At 48.9% G+C, this 19,222-nt stretch overlaps 1 protein-coding gene across 1 annotated transcript in view; it reads right to left on the bottom strand.

Annotated features, from left to right (window-relative positions):
* NOL4L (nucleolar protein 4-like) overlaps nucleotides 1-18,834 on the bottom strand; it is a 43,404-nt gene extending 24,570 nt beyond the window's left edge. The window contains exons 1-3 of the mRNA XM_010569379.1: nucleotides 18,763-18,834; nucleotides 14,892-15,003; nucleotides 10,246-10,355 (exon numbers count right to left, since the gene is read on the bottom strand). Coding sequence (XP_010567681.1) covers nucleotides 10,246-10,355; nucleotides 14,892-15,003; nucleotides 18,763-18,834 — 294 coding nt within the window. The remainder of the gene's footprint in view (nucleotides 1-10,245; nucleotides 10,356-14,891; nucleotides 15,004-18,762) is intronic.
* Between the last annotated feature and the right edge of the window lie 388 nt (nucleotides 18,835-19,222).

The following is a 19,222-nucleotide window of genomic DNA, read 5'->3' as shown; positions in this document are numbered from 1 at the left end:
CGCCCGCCCGGCTCAGCCCGGCCCCGGGAGCTCCGGGGTCCGGCAGCGCCGGGGTTCGGCCGTGCCGCGGGGAGCAAGTGACGGGAGCCCGGCAGTGGGTCCCCCGGGGAGCAGGGCGGGCGCCCCGCTGCCCCCCTTCCGCTGCGCTCGGTGGGTGCAGCGGTTCCCCGGGCCCGGCGCTGCCTCCTCTGCTGAATCCTTTTGTTTCAGATGATTCTCCCTATCGCACCGTGGGAGCAGAAGAGGACCCTACTCCGCCAAGCAGCAGCATCCCTCAACGCTGCAGCCTCTTGTCTGAACGTTGCATCTCAGCTGTTGTTTAAATCGGCGCCTCTTCAGGGCAGCTCCCTGACAGCGAGGCTGCCCACCGAGCTCGGCCGAGCCCCCCCAGCACGGCCCTGTGCAGGGACACCGTGCCGCCAGGTCCCCGGGAGGGCTGGGGATGCTGTGACCCGGCTCCGGGCGGGCAGCGCGTGGTGTCCTGGCATCCCCCGGGACGGTACCCGCTCCCAAGCAGGGCCCCGAGAGCCGCAGGTCGGTGACCTCCCGCCCGGCTGGGGATCGCCGCGATGGGTGCCGGCATCTCGGCATCCCCCTCCCCAGCCCGTCTCACGTCTCTCGCTGTTTAATGGTTATGAAGGAAATTTTTACAAAATAAACCAAGTGTAACGGATTCAGCGGTGGAGCCTGCGGTAGGCCGGTGCCAGAGCCGAGGATGGGAACTGCCACATTCGTGTTTATGGCTTGTTAGTGCGGATGTCCAATTATGATGTTTTCTACTCCGGTGTTAACCACTGCACTGCCAGGGAAGGCGTGCAAGGGAGGAGGGGCGGCTCGGGAAGATCCGAGGCTGGAGGTGAAAATGGGTATCGCTGGGTGTTGCATTTCCATCTCCTCCGGGCTGATCTGTGGAGCCAGAGGCTGAAGGGCAAGAGCGGAGCCCCGGGGGCCTCCCACGCTCCCGCAGGAAGCGGCGGCCAGCTGGGAGGGCAGCGGGCTACGAGCCCCCAGCCACGGGGGCCTGCTCTGCGCTCACTTCCAGCTCAATGGCTGCTGCTCCTCCCTGAAGCTAAAATAAAATCCTGACCATTTAAGGTGAACAGGAGACTTGCCGTGGACCTCAGCGGAGCGGGCTTTAACCCATTCCCATTGCCGGGCTTTGTTTACTCCCTGGGCTCCCTTCGCCTTCCAGCTAGACCGGCTTAAGGCCATTTAGGAGAGCAAGACCCCCAGGGACCAAGGCGCCTGCCCCTCTGTTTGGAGAGCTCGCAGGGGACCCAAGCCAGCCAGGGTGCGAGTTTGAAGCACAGTCACTATTCTCTGCTGCCTCACCATGTGGACGCTCTTATTTTATACTAAGTGCCTTTGTGTGGGTTAGGTTAATCCACTTTGGAAATGGATTAACCTAAATTTCACATCGGCAAACTTAGTGCCGAACAGCCGCGTCCACACAGGGAGCGAGGGAGGAACGGCAATTCAGCAGTAGCTGCTGGGCAGGAGCTTTTCCCCATGCAGGGGAGGGGTCCTGACCCCAAGGGGGGTCACCGCCGTTACAAGTGGGGTCATGAGCCCGACAGAAATGCAATTGTTTGTGCCAGCGCTCGGGGTCACGAGGCTGGCAGAAGTGGGGCTCACCGGTGGAAGAGGGGCTGCCTCCAGAAACAGCTAGGGAAGCTTTGGGAAACGGCACACCAAGCTCCGTTCTAGTGGGTATTTTTCGGATTCAAATTATCTAGGGGGAAGTAACTGGCAATTAGATACAGAATTGGTAATAATAATTTATCAAGTTGTCAGGAACAGGGGTAAGTGCCTTAGGAGATTACATTTTTTAAAAAACACACCATAGTAAACCAGTGCTACTGTTATTATATATATAATACACATCAAATATATTATTTATAAGTCGCTTCCTTCCCTCTCTCCTCGCAACGTGTTCGTTACTTCTGGTCCCTGCAAACCCCTTCACACGGACACAGACCTGCCCATACAGAAAACCTGGGGCTCCCTGTCAGGCTGTGCTTGCCCGGACAGGGTCCCGTCGGATGCCAGCAGAGCCTGAGCTGCAGGTCCTGAGAAGAGCCATGCCCTGGCTGTAACGGCCCTGCACCGCGCAGCCTGCCCGCGTACCAGGCAGTGACGCTTCCAAGGGCATCGCTAACGATGCCCTGACCTCATCTGTCGTAATTTCCTAAGGCAAGGCTCCGCAAGAATACCAGGGCTGCTGTCAAACCCAGGAATAAACTACATTTACGGCACTTTGTAGGAGCTTAATTGCATAGTTGCGCTGTTGAGGAGTGTGGGTGCAGTGATCTAGTGGTGAGAGCGAGGGACTGCAGGACAGCAGGATCCGGCCATCATGCCAGAGGAGTCACTGACTCATGGGCGACCTTGTGCGAGTCACTTGATGTTCTTGTGCCTCTGAAAAGTAGGTTAAATAACAAATGGGACCTCCTGCATTGGATCCTCCGTGACCATCAAACCCTACTGGGTAATAAGCATTAAAATGTGAATCTCTCAGGGGTGAGGCCAGTAAGAAAAGGGGGGCAAGAGGGGTGGCGCTGCAGAAGAGCTGACGAAGGAGGGCCCCAGTCGCATGACTCGAGGGCGATATGCAGCTTTTATCAACCATGTATTTTAACTTATCTGCCATCCAGAGCAGAGTGAGGAAAAAAAGGAGAGTAAAGATTTAGGAAATTTTATTATAGACCAGATTTGTTGTGGGCTGAGGGCTGTATTCCCACTACATCTTGGTTGCTCCTTCTGCAAAAGTAGCAGTTGTTAGCATCTGGCATATGCATGAATAAAAGGGTTTTTTTTCCCAGGAGCCAAGACCAAGAGATGGAAAGGAAATACAGCTCCGTACCTCACAGGGTACACCAGTCACTGCCAAGTAAAGAAGCAGGAAAGGAGTTGTTTCTGTGGATGGAATTTGCCTTCCTCTGGAGTACAGGGAATGGGTGTTTGAAGGGATGGCTCAATCACTGTCAAATGTCCCTTAACATTTCTTGCCAAAGCCTGAACCCACAGCACTGGCAGGAATGTCTGCATTGCGTTACGCATCGAGGACGAGCCTCGCAGCTTATCTCTTGGCCACCCAAATCAGAATCGAGTCAACATAAACAGAACCACCACTAAACCCATTTTTGGCCATTCTCAAGCCATGCCACATGTTTCAGAATCCATCTTTGCGAAAAAAAAACCTGGCTCCACAGAGATACGCGCGCCCGTTTTGCGCACACAAGGCTCACGATGTGGGTCCTAGGAGTCTGTGCAACCAGGCAAGGTGCAAGCCTGCCTGCGCAGGTTTAACAGCAGCGGAAACAAAAGCAAGTACATGATTCAAGGTTAAAAAGCTGAACCACACAGCTTCATCTTCTATAATAACGGAAATCATTAATAATAGTTCGCACTCTCAAAGTAGTTGCCATCCAAGCTCTTGAAGAGCTTTATTAGTGAGCGAGACCTCAGAAGTCTCTCTAAGGTATTATCCCCTTTTTAAAGGGAGAAGGCAATTAAGAAACAGCCATTTGTGTAACTTGATCAAAGTCAACATACAGCACATCAGCACCCGAGCTTGGGAGATGATGCAGAAAACCTCACTGTGCAAAGCTTTCCATGGGTACAGGACAAATCTAAGTGAATCCATGAAACTATCCCATGGATGTTAAATGTTTTCATCAACGTGCAAGTACAGGTCTTTACATTTTCCCTGGGAACATTTCCTAGCCCCACTTTACGGGACCTGAACCAAAACTTTCTTTCCTGTTCTACTGGGAGCAGCTGCCTTTGATGCTGGTTACGTACAGGGAATGGGCAGCATCTCTCCTCACCAAATAGGGGAGGTACTTGGAAGAAAGGATCAATTAAAGACAGATAATGTGGTTTCTGGCCCTACTCAGTGTTCCCAGAAACAGGCTCAAGCAGCTCGGCTTTAGTAGGCTACTCGGACTGCACCGCTGGAGAACGTGCACTGGGGGGTAGGTATGCATGGTGGAGGGCAATCAGTCCTAATTACCCACGGGTGGATCAGCCCCAGTGCAGAAGAGCCTTGCTGCAGAGCAAGCCGAGAACCCCCACGGGCTCTGCATGGGCCAGCCTGTGAGGGACCCGATGGCCACATCCGTGCAGCGCTGAGCTCCGTGGAGTCACTGTCACCAGCCCAGGGGACTCCACGCTCCCCAGCCAAGTGTCTCCGACCCGTCCTTCCTCCCAGGCACTCCCGCCGCGGATTCCTACTGCCCGGTTCCACCTGGTCTGCCATGCCCTGCTCCTGCTTGATCCGACCCAGCCCTCTGCTAGCGTGACAACCACAGCTCCACCGAGAGTGAGAGAAACTTCTAAACATCCCCCAGCCATTTCTCCAGGACCTTAGTTAAGCTGCACAACATCACAGGGAAGGGAAGAGAGACTGGGAAAGGGACCAGCTTCTCTCCACTGGTGCACAGGACCAGTGAGGAAAATCGACCGGACCAGTCGCACACAGCAACTAAATACACCCAAGCCGTTCAGAAGGACAAATTGTGCCTAGCATCACCGGAATCGGGCAATGCCACCTCCTTTCTTACAGAAAATGAAGTTATTTTCCCCCAATCTGCAAAGAGTCAGGACCTTGGCATCACACCTCATTTGAAGATAAAAGCTGCGGTGGCAGGATTTATCCCAGCCAGCCCAAGTCGAGGTCTCAAATTGTTTGCTTGCATTGAGCATTGCAATGAACACCTATAATGCAGCTACACTGGGAAAAATACTGAAAGATCTACGCAACGGGAAATAAAAGCTCTTAAGTTTTTACTAGCTGGGAACGTCAGAGTTAATTCCAATAACAAAAATGAGTTGACCTTCACTGAAAGCAAGCCATTCACACGAGTCTGAAACCAGGCTAAATGGTTTGATCATCTGACCTCCTGCATCTCATGAGCCATTAAGGCCATGGATGAAAGTTTTGCTAAACTATCTTTGCCAGATAGTTAACAGAATGCTGTTATGACGGCCGGACCTGCATCCCTGGTTTTGCCTGGACAAAGTCTGTCATTTAGGGCAGAATTTAAATTTACCAGCCAAAGCCCACTTCTGCCAGCAGAAGCTGTGTCTCCACCAGAGGGCTTTGCTGATGCAGATCTACGAGCAAGCCTTTATTGCATAGATTAATGCAATATCTGTATTTCAAACAGCTATGGTCACGGTGCCTCACTGTGTGTATGGCCAATATTCCCTTTTCTTCTGTGGGTAGGGGAGCATTTAGGGAACTTCTCTAGTGCTCAAAAATGTCTTAAAAATTAACATCAGGGAACAAAGATCTTTTCAAGTCAAGGAAAAGCCTCTTGAATGAGTTATCTCGTCAAGTTGATTTAGAGGTATTTATTCCTGGAGATGTTTCACACCCTCTTTAATGGACTGGGAAGTACCTTATCATCCTCATGTGATGCAAATGCATCATTCCACTTCCTTCCAAATACTGACTGCATGCTTCTGCCTTCTCTGCCCGTCTATGAACACACAGAGCGTTTCTTTGGGATCCCTTCTCTAAGCACTCGAACAGATAAATCCAGGTCCCAGATCTCACACAGCAGCTGCCAGCTCTGCCAGATTTGGTTCTGGTTTCTGGACTACATGAAATGAGATATCTACAATTCTCACCAGTGAACTTAGAGACTGAAAATGAAAACCTGGCGTGCCCTCTTCTGCAGCCTCTCACTCCCCTCCCTGCCTCTGCTGCCTCCCCTGTGCCAGTTCTGCACCCCCAGGATTAGCCTGGAGATGGATCCAAAGCAGAAGGAAGAAAGCGAGCTGCCAGGGGAAGATGCGTCTTAGCTGTTCTGGTAATACGGGAGCCTTCTGAGACACTGAAGTGAGCAAACACAATAAGGGGCGGACCAAGGAGAAGGGCGAGTGGAAGAAGGAGGACTTAACATTGCAAACCAGCCTCTGGTCACGAGGCTCCGTGAGCTCCCAAATCCTGCAGAGGAGGCTTGATCCTCACCTGCATTAGATGAAGCCAGCTCCCTGTACATTTGTGGGATTTGAACCCCTCCACCCCCTCTTGCAGGACTACCCTGCTGTTTGAGTTAAAACATTGCTTGAAATCATCTTTTGAAAACCACTTCACATCCACGCACCGTCACACACTCCAGGTTTACAGGGAAATTACTGGATGGATGGAGCATGTGACGGTGCAGGACAAGGCTCTGTCCCTCTCAAACACTTACAAGTCAGTGTAGCAAAGCCATAGCAACAAGAAAAGCGCTTGTGTTATTTCCCATCCAAGAGCAGCTCCTGCCATTCACTGATTGCATGACCTTCTGTCAGCAGTCATTGAAGCAACCTCTGAAAATGTTTCTGTATCATTTAAACCTGGTTACCCGGCCCTAGACTGTATCTGCCAAGGTAGCAGCAACATCTCCAGAGCAGAGAGTGAGCCTGGCATTTCAGTGCTGGGATTTGTTCTTTTAAAATCTTCATATTCCACCAGCCACCAGTCGAAATCATGCCCAACAGTGTGGCGTGAAAAATAAATCCAAGGCTGCGTTTGAATAAGACAGAAAAGATTGTCTGGAAAATGACTGCAATAAACTCGAATAACCGATCATTTTAAAATGCTAATATTTAGCGTTTGAAAATGAGGTGGAAGGATCATTATAGATAAATATCAAATATCTTCTCTTCATTCCTTTTTGCTGCTAGATTGGGAAGGCCAGAAGTTCAGAGATGCTTTAATGCCTCAGTAGATAGCCAGAAATGTGGCTAATCCAGCACTCTCTGGAAAGGGTAAGGGGCATGATTTTTCTCACACATGTGAGAATTGGTATACAATGGGAATGAAGGAAGACTCACACCCCAGAAGCTCCTGCATGTTCTAGTGAACCCAATTTAAGCAACATGGGTCACAGTTGTCTTCCATCATGCCAAAATAAATGTACTGACTCCAAGGAATACATTGAAATATATTCTGCAGGAACTCTTCATTTTGTGAGCAACCACGTAAAGAGCTCCTCTCCCAACTGTTTTTTGTCCCTAAGCAGAGATAAAATGCTTTCTCTAAGGTTCTTCTGGCTGTGCTTCCTTCTGGAGACACTGTTGCCCTAATACTAATGTGCTTAGCAGCACTAATAAATTACAGTTACATGCACACTTTTTTTCCCTGAATAATGAAGTTAAAAGGCCACTTTGGCATAAATTCATTCATTGTTACCCCAAGTGAAGCAAGTTCCTCCTGGTGCTGCTGCATACAAGTAATTGCTTTTGGCAAAAGCCAAGTCGAACACAAGTCCGTTGCTTAATTTATTTCTATTATCACCATCAAATGTTAGTGAGTGCAAGGCTGTAAGGTGGCATGGCAGCAAAGCTGAGCTAAGGAGGGACCAATGTAATTTTGTAAATGTTGATATACAAAAACCATGCGGTGTATATTTGTGTAGTGCAAACTTTAAAAGCAGGTTGTATTTTCTTCCTGTTTTGCCTTTGTAGCAAAGTCAGAATTATTTCTATCATCTTTAGAGGACTTTTGCAGTTTGTAAACACCTGGAACCCCAACAGCTGCAAGTCCCTGACCCTAAAGCTCCCTCCCTGGGGAGAGGGAGAGCAGTAGCCCATATTTCACAGCCCATGCTCCACAAAGACTGCCAGGACCATGCAGGAAAAAAGGGTGGTACTGTCGTGTTTCCACTGCAAAGTATGAAGAAGGAAAAAAGTAGCAGGGAAATGCTTGGTGGAGGGAACTGAAGCCTGGTATTGATATTATTACACATATTGTCTTCACACAGACTTTAGCGTTAGCAGCTCAGGTACAGCCACAGCTGCCTTAGGAGCGTGGCACTTGTTTCCCCAGGGGAAGCCGGGGAGTGTCCTGTATCTCGGAACCGATGGCACCCAAGTCCCGCTGGATTTTCTCCACCAGGTCCAACCACCTGTATCCTCTCCAGACTGTCGTTACCTCCAGATCTGATGGAAAGTTTTAATGCTTCAGAAGTCTGAGAAATAAGACTGATCTTTTGTTATTTTGCTCTCAGGAATCAGCTTCAGTAACACACTGAACGGCAAATTTTACTTCTTCCAAATAGGTTTTTCCCTTGGCTGCTATAGCTTGAAAAGCTTAGAAAGCTGCACCACAACATACCGATGAGAGCTCAGGAAAAGAAAAACTTTAGAGGCAGGGAATAACATCAAGCCGTTTGATTTATGATCTAAACCAACAACTGCTGGTTGCCTCAGCTGGTCCCTTTTTTGTTCCCGTATGACATATGCTTCTATTCGGATCTTAGCGAGCTTCAAGAGTATTCATGTTAGCAGCACGTTGTATCTATCTGTCTAGTGACAGCTCCAGTGCAAACTGCTATACCAAAATTCAGGCTATAAACTTCTCAAATCTCTAAATTACCAACCAAGGTTCTCAAAACAAGCATCCCTAAGCATGCAGCTTCAGAACTCAAGATTCAGTATTAAAGCCTGCCAGCTTCTGGGTGTTTTTTTATTATGGAAATAAAATCAAACTGCAAGTCCAGTTTTCTACCTGTAGTAACTGGGTACAGGAGTTTAATCAAGCTTCATAGCACAATTCTCTTGAGCAGAGCTTTGGAGCCAAGAGGAATTGGTAGAAAATGCATAAATGCTAACTAGACAAACCTCTCAGACCGTCCTTTTGTATACATCAAACTTAACTTGAAAGAACCGCCCCACATGCTGAAAAGCACAGCTAGCCTTCACAGCCCACTGAGTCCTTAACCTGGGTGAAGAGCAGGCTGGTAGTCAACGGTACGGACAATGGTAGGGTCTGCAATCTCAACGCCTCTCTGCTAGGAGTTGCACCAAGACCCAGCAAACACTTTGCACAAGCCAAAGGCAGTTGGAATATGTCAGCTTTCGACCCCATTTATCCAAAAGTGGTCCTGAAGCAGACATCAGATGCCACAAAGCGGCGCATTCATCTACTCCATGTCCCCAGCCCAGCCCGGTCCAGCCCAGTCCAGCCCAGCTCAACCCAGCCCAGTCCAGCTCAGCTCAGCTCAGCTCAGCCCAGCTCAGCCCAGCCCAACCACGCCACAGAACTGTCCATAGTTCTACTACCCACCCAGCCCAAGTGCAAAACCTGGCACATGGCAGCCTTTCACGTTTCAAAAGCTGTGACATAACCAATTGCAAACAAAACCTTAAACCCACTCAAACGTCCAATGTGCACAAAGGAAAAAAGCTCCAAAACACAGAAGTGCTTCCCATCAGATGCCATTTTGTCCTCCAGCAAGAAGGTTTCACTGCTGAAGCGGTGGAGGAGCTTGGTATCTCTCCAGCTCCTGACAGCAAACCCACATCTGACATTTTACACCCTGGCAAGGGATGCTCTAACCAATGTCCTTTTAGGGCATCACTAGATAAAAGTACTCATTGGGTGCAACTTCACAGTTCAAGCTATCAGCAATGTTTCCCACCACTGCACAATGCAAACTCTTTCACTTCTTGCAACTAGCAGTAATGTAGGAAATCAGATTCAGGTTTCAGTGTGCTGGAAAGAAAATCCAGCACTGGCTTCCAGTGCAGATTGTGGGGAGCAAGTAAAACATACTTTTCTTTTTATAGACTGTTTCCATGGTGCACAGAGGTTCCCATAACTAATTCTGCAGCTGCAGAACTTCAGAAAATTGCACAGCCTGGGTATTATCCTGTGGCAGTCTGCCCCATCCATTCCCAAATCAAAATCCAGTGGCTTAACAGTCTCATCAAAACAACTGAGCCTTCTCCCACTTTGACATGAGCAGAGTGGCTGCAGTCGAACTTCCTCAAGTTGCCAACCACTTTAAGAGAGCACCGGAGCAACTGAAGCAAGGTCTGGGTTTCAGACCCCGTCTGCTAAAGCTCCCAGGCAATTAGGAGGAGGTAAAGAAACAAATCCCTATTTGCCATATTCATTTTTAAGACAATTTCTTAGAAGAATTGTGCATCTAAAGAACAAGCAGACTGTTCTAAGGAATAAACTGCATCGACTCCATCTTCGCTCCTCTCCACTGACACAATTCTGAAGTAGCCCTATTTGCTTTCTCTGAGCCAGAAGATCAGAGGCACATTGCCCTCCCAACTTTCATGCACCAACACTCGCTGTACTTGGTCAGAGCCTGACCCGCCTGGACAAACCAGCCACTTCCAAAAGCATCCTCCAAAAATCAATGTGCCAAGCACCAGTCACTCCCTTCACCCATTCAGCACAGGCAGAAACCTGCTCTGCACCTCGCACTGCCCTGCGCCCGGAGCGCAACTCACCTGTTCCTGTGAATTCATTACCCGCAGCTTCATTTGCTTCAAATAAGTAGAGGTGAGGGGCATGTTGTAGTCAATGATCCCAGAAACCAAAGAGGAAGGTGGTTCACTCTCTGAAGAACAGAGGAAAAACTTTATTTAGATACAGGGATGTGGAAGCACAAACCTACAATGTGTTCTCACAATCGTTAAGCATATGTATTTAGAAGCACTTCAAATCCCTAGTGAGAGCTGGTGCCTGCTGAGCTAAGGTTCCTATAAGAACACGACCCCACCAAGAACATAATTACAGAACAGATGTTGTTTTGCAAAAAAAATAGCATTGCTGTCACCTGCGGAAAAGACTACACATAATATATAATTTTTCAGTCTACCAAACTAGAATGTAGCAGAGGAAGAAACCAAGTCTTGCCGATGCCTCAGAAGCACTTCTATGCAAATGGGATTTATGCAGAGGTTGACGAACAAGAATATATTTGCAGCTTGCTTTAGCATTGCAAAGTCTTGCCAATTTTGCTGGGATTCCCTCAGGTAGGAGTTAACATTAAGGCAACTTATTAAGTATCTCTATCTGGTGATGAAGACTATTTTTAACACCCTCATTAAAACACAAACTTAATTTTAAAGATCTTTAATTTAAATTGTTCCTGTTGATTCCTCTGGCTGCATCATATTGAGCTCCAGAGATCAGTCTAGATTCAGACCACTCGTGCAGATCGTTCTGTCTAGCTAGACCAGAAGAGTCCCCATAAAGCAAATTCTCAATGATTTTGTCAGCTCTGCCATCAGCACTGTGGAGCTTGCAAGCTCTCCACATAGGACACGAAGATGGCTAGAATTATCTATTCTAACACTGAATATACAGGCTCATGCAATGGGTTTGTTCAAGAGGAAAGTTGCCGTTTCACAGGGATGGCTGCTGGCTAAAAGGAAGATTTCTTTGCCCTCAGCACAGGCAGATGCAAGTGTGGAGAATTAATCTGGCCTTCCAGCACACTCTGAAGGATGTGTGGTGTCCATTGGAAAGGGAGCTTAAGCAACAAAGGATGGGGAAGAAGGATTTCCAGGAGCTGAAGGTGAATCGATGGTGGGAGGTTTCCATTCCTGCCTCTGAATCTCCCTGGCTGGCTTGCATTTTCTGGGGTCACTGGTTTCACAGGCACCTCTGACACAGCCCCTTGAAAAAGAGCCTTCACAAAATGTTTTACAGCACCTTAGAAAACCCATCAACCCAAACACAATGGGCCTGCTTTTCAGAAATGCTGAATATCCAAAAAATCCCAGTGAAACTCAGCAGACCTGAAGATGCTTCACACCTCTGGAAATACCAGATCTATCACGTCTGATTAAGAAGTGACCTGACCCAAAAACTGTCTGTAACTGACTTAAACATCACATAGGTTCTTGCAAATCTTCTGTACCAAGATGCTAACTGCGGCCATGGAAATACAATGCTTTTGTTCCAGGTCCATCTAATTCATCCTTGGGCAGCTGAAGTATTCCTGCCTGTGGATACAGGAAAGGGTAGCCAGAGCTACTCAGGCCACCAGCTCGCTCAAATATGGAAGTGCAAAGCTTTTAGGAACCTTGTAAACTAATTCCTCCCTTCTTTTCTCATGGCTGCATGTCAGTGGTCTCTGTCATGCTTCGAACTACAGATTAATTAAGAGTACTTCTACATCTCTATACGTTAAGCACCCAAAATAACCCATTATTCTACTGTGCAAGGAAGCTACTTTGTGATTAAAAGATGGTAAAATCCCAGTGCAAGGGGTGCTTGTCACAGTCTGGTTCTGCGGTGAAAGGGGAAGCAGCTCCCAGGAACAAAATCCGACACCTACCCAGGCTGGCTGGGGTCATCAATATTTGAGTCTTTAAGAAGAGTTTAGGAAAGCATTTGCCGAGATTAGCAGAGATAGAGCTGCTCCTTCCTTGAAGCACAGGCATGGATGAGGTGAGCCTTTCAGACCTCTGAAGATGGTACGTTGCTCTCCTGCCATCCGATACTTAATAGTTCGGTGCTGCAGAAATGAATGAGGCTCAACAGAAGCACCTCAGCATCCTCACATGGGGAGGAAGCAGGACATGGGTTTCTTTGGTGCTTAGATTCTGCCTGAAACCATCCTGATGTAAATCTGGAATAATCCCATTAGCAGCCACAAATTTACTGTGAATTTGTGCAACTGCAACAGATAAGAGCTTGAGCCTAAGAAACCCAAACCTTTTTCTTTCTTAAGCTAATTGGAAAAGAAAGAAAACCTTTGTTTTAAAAGGCCTGGGGGACACCACAGGAACAATCCTCATATCTTACGTCACAAGAGGGGGCTACTGGAATTCTTTAGCTCATTTTTCAAAAAGTTATCTATATCACATGCTCCCTGTGTTGGACATACAGATGGAACAGGCAGAATCGTTTAAAGTAAAATGGTTTCAATCCTAATTCCATACTTGTATAACTCTACTGGAATTAGTCCTAATTTAATAACAGTGTAAAGAGATCACAGTGAAGTCCAGTGATGTTCAAAGTTTCCCATGAGCAAGACAATTTGCTTTTATGAATTATGTGGGTGCCCTGCAGGGTTTGATGTCAGATATGTTTAATTAAGGATTTTTGTGATCACAAATGAAACATGTTGAGATTTGTTTAATGGACAAAAGAAGTACAAAGAGATGGGAATGACTCAAATTTTTTATCTTACTGGGTTAAACTTTACCTATAGATGCTTGTATGTGCGTATGCATGGGCATACACCTAGGTAATTCTTCTATGACCCCAATGTTTTTTTAGGTGATTTACTCCTGATAAATTCCTGAATTAGTGAAATCAGACACTCCTCCCCAGTAAAAGTTACCTTATCTAATCTACTCTATGCATTTTCACAGGTACTTAGTCACTATTTAGGTACTATTCACAGCAGAAAGGCACTTCTGTCCCTCCTGGTGGGTAAGAAGCAGGACTTTTTATGTGAGGGATCCTTTGTTTTCCTGTCTGACTTATTTTTAAGAGACCTACTAAGGGGGAAAGCTTTATGAAAATAATTGATATTCATTTATAAATTTGCTCAGGACAGCCAGATCTCAGCCCTGATCATGGTTTCCACAGCTAGGACCGCTCTGGGGAGGATACTCAGCACCTGGTCTTCTCTGAGCTGCTTCTGAGCTGGGATGGCTGCCCTGTCTCTGGGAGAGGCATGGAAGACAGGGAGATGCTGGGTGGGCAGGAGGGAGCCCCTGAGGGAACAATGACCCTTTTCATCCCTCCTGAAAAGGGATCCCGAGCTCCAGGACAGACAGCTCGGCTAGTGCCAGGCATTTAGAAGTGTCCTGGTTTGGGTCAAGCCAACAGGCGACATCCTTGTTGGCCTGACTCATCCCATCGCCCTTCCCATCCACTGAGCCGACTGCTGCAGCCGCAGTGCTTGGAATGTCACCCGTGATGGATGCAGTGCAATCAGTGTAAAGGTCAGGTTTGCTCCCAGTGAGGCCGAAGGCCAAAACTTCTCTTGACCTAATTGGAAAGAGGGATCGGGCCCTTAGCCAGCAGAGTGGGAAGTGCTGTGGTAATGGAGCTTAGGCTATTAAATGTCACATAGGATTATTTGGGAGAGTTTCTAAAAAATATAACAAGTACAAAGCATTTCAGTCACTAGCTTTGGATAGCTGGCACACGTAATCCACTTAAACAGAACCTCTGGGCTGTCCGTAGCTCTGCTCCTAGCAGTAAACAGTCGGAAATCGGTATTTAATACTAGAAATTTTCTATTGTTGGGTCCTTTGTTCATTTAATTCTACTTCTCTGCTTGATAAGACCTGCCAAATGAGCCTGTTTGCCTTAACAGTTTTGAAACAGACTAACTCTCTGCAGTTTGCTTAGGTTTTTTTAAATAAGAAATTTTGTTGGGTGAAACCTCTCAGAGTCAGTTTGATGCTTTGCGCTGGATCATGAAAATAAGTCTGTAATTCAGAAAAAAACACACAAACATCAACTGTAACCATTTACTCTGGAAGAAAACCTGGTCCCATCTTGTGCGCCACTTGTATCTTTTAGGTCTAGGAGCTGCAGATTGGTTCTGTTTACAAAAGAACCTTAATGAGCCAACCACCACAATGGCCACACTAATTGGTTGTATACATAGGCATAATATAACTTTGATCACCAGAATACTTTCCATTATCAAAAATAGGATCATGACATGCATATCTATTAATTACTGCAAATTACTTCTTTATCAGAAACTTCAGTTATTCAGACATACTCAGTGTCTTTCATTACAAAATTAATACTTTAAAGGAAAAACTTTAGGTCACATTTTTTCAGAAATCGAAGTTTCCACCCGCATATGATTTCGGGTTGATTGCAGACGTATCTGCAATATTTCTGACCCACGCTTTGTATGGTTGCACTGGGGAAGCTCGGAAAGAAAGCCAGACTGCTTCTGCTCTCTAAGCTGAAAACAGTGACAGACAAACCAGATTTAAGCAATTCTTTCAACTTGGCTATGAAAGTGCATGAAAAATAACACCGGTTAGGAAAACCGTTAGGTTAAGAAGTATCTCATCGATGAGGCAGTATCCTAACAGCTATCTGTGATACCATGCTGGTACGAAATGCTATGTCAGCTCTGCTGGCAGAAGTCATTTGCCTTTACCTTTGGGCTCCAGTCCGTTGGAGTTGAAATGCATCCTCTTCTGGCACTCGGTGCAACTCATCAGGAACCTGGTCACAGCTTCTCTCGGGAGAAAAGCATAGGTCTCTGCAATCTGGGAAAACAACGAGACGGCTGTATGTCCTGGGCAAGCGAGAATGACTAGCGGAGAGCCGGGTGGAGGGCGCAGGAGACCACGGGCACCCTCCCACCTCGCCTGCTCAGCCTAGCCAAGAACATCAACGACTCACAGCAACACACCGTTCCCTTCAGCCCAGTCCTGGGATCCTTGCATCCCTCCCTCCGGAGCAACTGTTGATGGAGGAACATTATGGGAGGGTAACTGGTGTATCAGAGAGGCACCGAGATGTAAATGAACAGACTTTTGGATTCCCTGTATAGCCGTACCTTCCCAGAAACTCCTTTCCATTCCTCCTCGGAGTCTGGGAAGAGCAAAGCTATGAACGTGTAAGAATCAAATGAGAAAGTAAGGTCTCCGTCAGCTCTGTTTGCATTGTTAATTACCATCACACCAGTAACCTGAAGAATCCATTAATCTTTTGTAAGGGCAGGTCACTTTTTCCCACAATGACAATCAATTACTGTTAATAATACTTTGCACTTCTGTGACATATTTTATCTAGGGAATTGAAAACATTTTTACAAACAGTAATGAATTAAGTCTCCTGAACCTTTGTGCGATATTTGTATTTTACAGATCAGGAAAAGCTATAGATAAATATTTAAAACTCGGATGCTTGAAGTTAAACACTATATCCAGACCTAAGCACCCACAGAAGGTGCCTGGCTATCACAAAGTCCTATTATTCCAATTAATCCCTGCCAGCAGCAATTTTACAGTATTTCTAAAGATCAAGACTAGGTTATTTGGAGAAGGAATAAGGCAATTTTAATGTAGATTTCTTTAAGGCCATAAGAGACCATCAAATTACGGAGTCTGACCTGTGCAGCACAAGTTGGGGAACTTCACCCAGGTTCTCCTGCAGCCCAGTAGCCTGTGGTTTGCCTGAAACATCTTCCAGGAAGACATCTGGTCTTAATTGGAAGGCATTAAGAGGTGGAGAGCCCACCTCTTACTTTGGGGTTGGTTCCTACGGTTAATCACCCATCCTGTTTGGTCTAAGTGACTTGTCCTAGCACGGCGGTTCCCAAACCAGGGGCCGTGACCCCAGCAGGGGTCACAGCACTTACAAGTGGGGTCATAAAGCAGACAGAAATTCAATTGTTTGTGCCAGTCCTCAGGGCTGCGAGCCCAGCAGAAGTGGGGCTCGGAACGGGAAGCAGGGCTGCAACCAGACACCTCGTGAGCGATGGCTGGTGACGGGGCCGAGCCAGGAGGGCAGCCCAGGACATCCTGATCCCCGTCCTCCAGCCAGTGGGCATCATCCTCCCACCCTATTTCGTTGACGAAAATTAAAAATACCTAAATTCCAAGCATTTTTCTACCCTACAGGAAAGGGTGATGCTTAAGCTTGGAATAAAATAACGTTATAGAAGAAGGGCAATGGGGCAGAGGGCAGAGGGTTTGCTTGATGATGGCTAAAGCAGCCCCATGACCCGACGCTGCGGTGGGAGGGAGAGACATTTATCTCCACTGAGCGGCAGCAGAGCCCGAGGTTTTACATACACGCTAATGCCAGATGGGTGGAAAGTTCAGGCAGGGACCTTGTCCCAGCCCTTCAAATGGAGGATGCAGCACTGCTTGGTCCTCATGGGATTCTCCTTCTATCTACCTACAGCCCCACCGAGCTCCGTTGTGACTGAGCGGCTGCCCGGCTCAGCCCTTGCCTCTGTGCGATATTTATCAACGCACAAGCTCTAGGGACTCCCACAGAAACACTGAAATTAGGGGCCTGAAAATTGCCAGTGGCAAACGTGGTATTGTGGCGCAGGCAGGGAACTGTCCCTTTGTGCTGCCCGTGGGGCTGAGCCCAGTTTCCCTGCGTCTTTTGCTCCAGCAAGCCCACGGTCTCTGCTGCAAATGTTCAGCTAATTTTAGTGATACAGTTGTTATTTCTCAGCTGATTTGATGCTCTGCAGAGCAGACAGCTTCCTTGATGAGTTATCTCCCATCCAAACTCCTTTTCTGATTGCCTCCCTCCGGAGGTCACGGACAAGGGCAAACTCTCCCGTGCCTCTAATCAGAAACGGTGGGGAAAGGGAGAGGGAGAGAAACGGCAGGGCACACCAAAGCCCCCCGAGCTGACCGCCCAGCAGCGTCCCTTTGTGCACCCGAGCCGTGGCGCGGGGTGTGCTATGCAGCATTTCACCTTCCGGACCCGGCTGCAAAGGCGCTCCAGGGAGACAGGGCATGAGCGAGGCCAGCCAGCCCAGCCAGCAGCGTCCTGCCAGGTCAGGAGGGGATACACACTGCTAATGTGATGATCTCAGCTCAAGAGGGAGACGGAGGGGTGGAGCGTGAAGCTCTCTGACTGCTGCGAGCAGGCCTGGGAAAACAGACGGATCCAGCCTGCTCCCCCGGGGCTGTGCAGGGCACAGATTAGTCCTCCAGAGAGCTGAATTGAAGGAATTAGGGGACGGTCGGAGTGGTCTGCTGGGGAAATGAGGGGGCAGTTTTTGAATTGTGGTTGTGCTGGTGGGGCTGCCCCCCATCCCGACTATAAAGAGGTCACCTGCTCCTGGCCGGGAAGGGTCAGCGTGTGCCCCGGCCCCTGGCCCCTCGCTCTGCCGCAGGGGCAGGAGTCGGGTGTGCAGGGTGCCGAGCGGTGCCACGAGCTGTGGGCGCAGAGCCTGGCTCCCCGGAGGGTCCTGCCGCACACGGGGGGGGGCTGCAGGGCACTGGGCTGCCCCTCCCGCACCGCCAGCACGAACAGCCGTGGATGGATCCAGCGACATACGCAGGCAGGACAGGCAGGACAGACTCCACCCCTGAGCCGGCTCCGGCAGCGCACCAAGCCCTGCATAATCTCAAGCATCATCGCAGAGACCAGGGCAGCCCGCACAGACCTCTCCAAGATGATGTATACACCAGAGACACGAGCTGCCAGCCAGCCACTTCTGTCTCTAAGCGACCTGGTCCTTAGGGCTGTGGGATTCAAGGGTGCAGCTTGGTTTTGGACAGTAAATTCAGCTCTTCTTGTAAAAGGAGAGCCCAAATGTTTGCATTGAAGGGCTGTGCAGAGTCAGGAGAAACAGCGAGCTCCCTGGAGAAGCACACTTCAAGCTAAATTATTCCTGACCTAACTAGAGTGGTTTCAGGATGGATAGAGCTGGTTCTCAGCATTCATGGAGCACCTGACGAGACTTAGCTCGGTGCCTGCCTCCATTTTGTAACGGAACAAACCCAGCCACGGGCTGGTGGCGAGAGCATCCACTCAGCTGGGGAAGAGAGGCGGGCTCTGGCCGTGCCCCAGTCCCCCTTTCTGGCTGCTCCTGCCCTTCAAGGCCCACACGAGACATTTCCCTCTGGCTGAGGGAGACAGGGAGGCAGATGGCACAGAGCAGAGCGTGCAGGGGAGTGGGCAAACATCTCCTTGCCCATCAGTAATACCAAGCATTTCTCTTTTTCTTTTTTCCCCCCAGACATGTACAGTTGTCTTTGTATGATTCACTTGGTCTCTCCTCTCCCAGCAGCCGTACCGTTGCGCTGCCACTGCAGCCCTGTTTCCCGTCTCCCGAGCACAGCTGCTCTGCCTTTAAATGACTCCTTTCTCACGCCTCCCCGCACAGGCAAACAGGAGTCTCCTTCGCCTCTGCCTCCCGCCAGCGGCTCTGCTTCTACCTGCCCTCCCATCCCCGTCCCTGTCCCCGTGGGATGCCCACTCCCACGGCCCCTCTGCCCCCTTCGCTCCCATCCCCTCGCTGCCCGGGGCACGCGAAGGGGGAGTCTCACCGCTCGGTAGGTTTTCTTCTGCCCGGCATGTTTGGGTGCTTTGCCCGGCTCCGATGAGCTCTCCACATGCATCGAGTATATGATGTCAAAGAAATCTTCCACCACAGCCACGCGTTTCAGAGAGATGCCCTCGGGCTCCGACAGTCCATCTGCCCCCTACAACAGTGCAGGCAAGTTGAGTTAGTGTCAGCGATGGGTGACAGGGGTGACGAGATCGGCCCGGGGCTAATGCGGTTGGAGGGGGCAGAGTCGTGGTGCTCCAGCCCCGGGCTGCCTTGGGCACGGGGGATGTGGGAGATAAATTAAACAGTGCTCCAGGGAGGATCCTGCTGTAGCCAGGGCAGTGGCGGCTGCTGCTGTTGTGCTGCTTGCTAAAGCTGCCAGTGAAATTGGGCCAGGAACAAAAACAAGGGAAGAGTCCAGAGTGGAGTCACAATCAATCAAGAAATTCAATTGTCAC

The sequence above is a fragment of the Haliaeetus leucocephalus genome, unplaced genomic scaffold (assembly GCF_000737465.1).
Source record: "Haliaeetus leucocephalus isolate CR32 unplaced genomic scaffold, Haliaeetus_leucocephalus-4.0 Scaffold273, whole genome shotgun sequence".
Classification (NCBI taxonomy): domain Eukaryota; kingdom Metazoa; phylum Chordata; class Aves; order Accipitriformes; family Accipitridae; genus Haliaeetus; species Haliaeetus leucocephalus.
The sequence above is the reverse complement of the archived record's forward strand: the minus strand, read 5'-3'. Positions and strand labels throughout refer to the sequence as shown.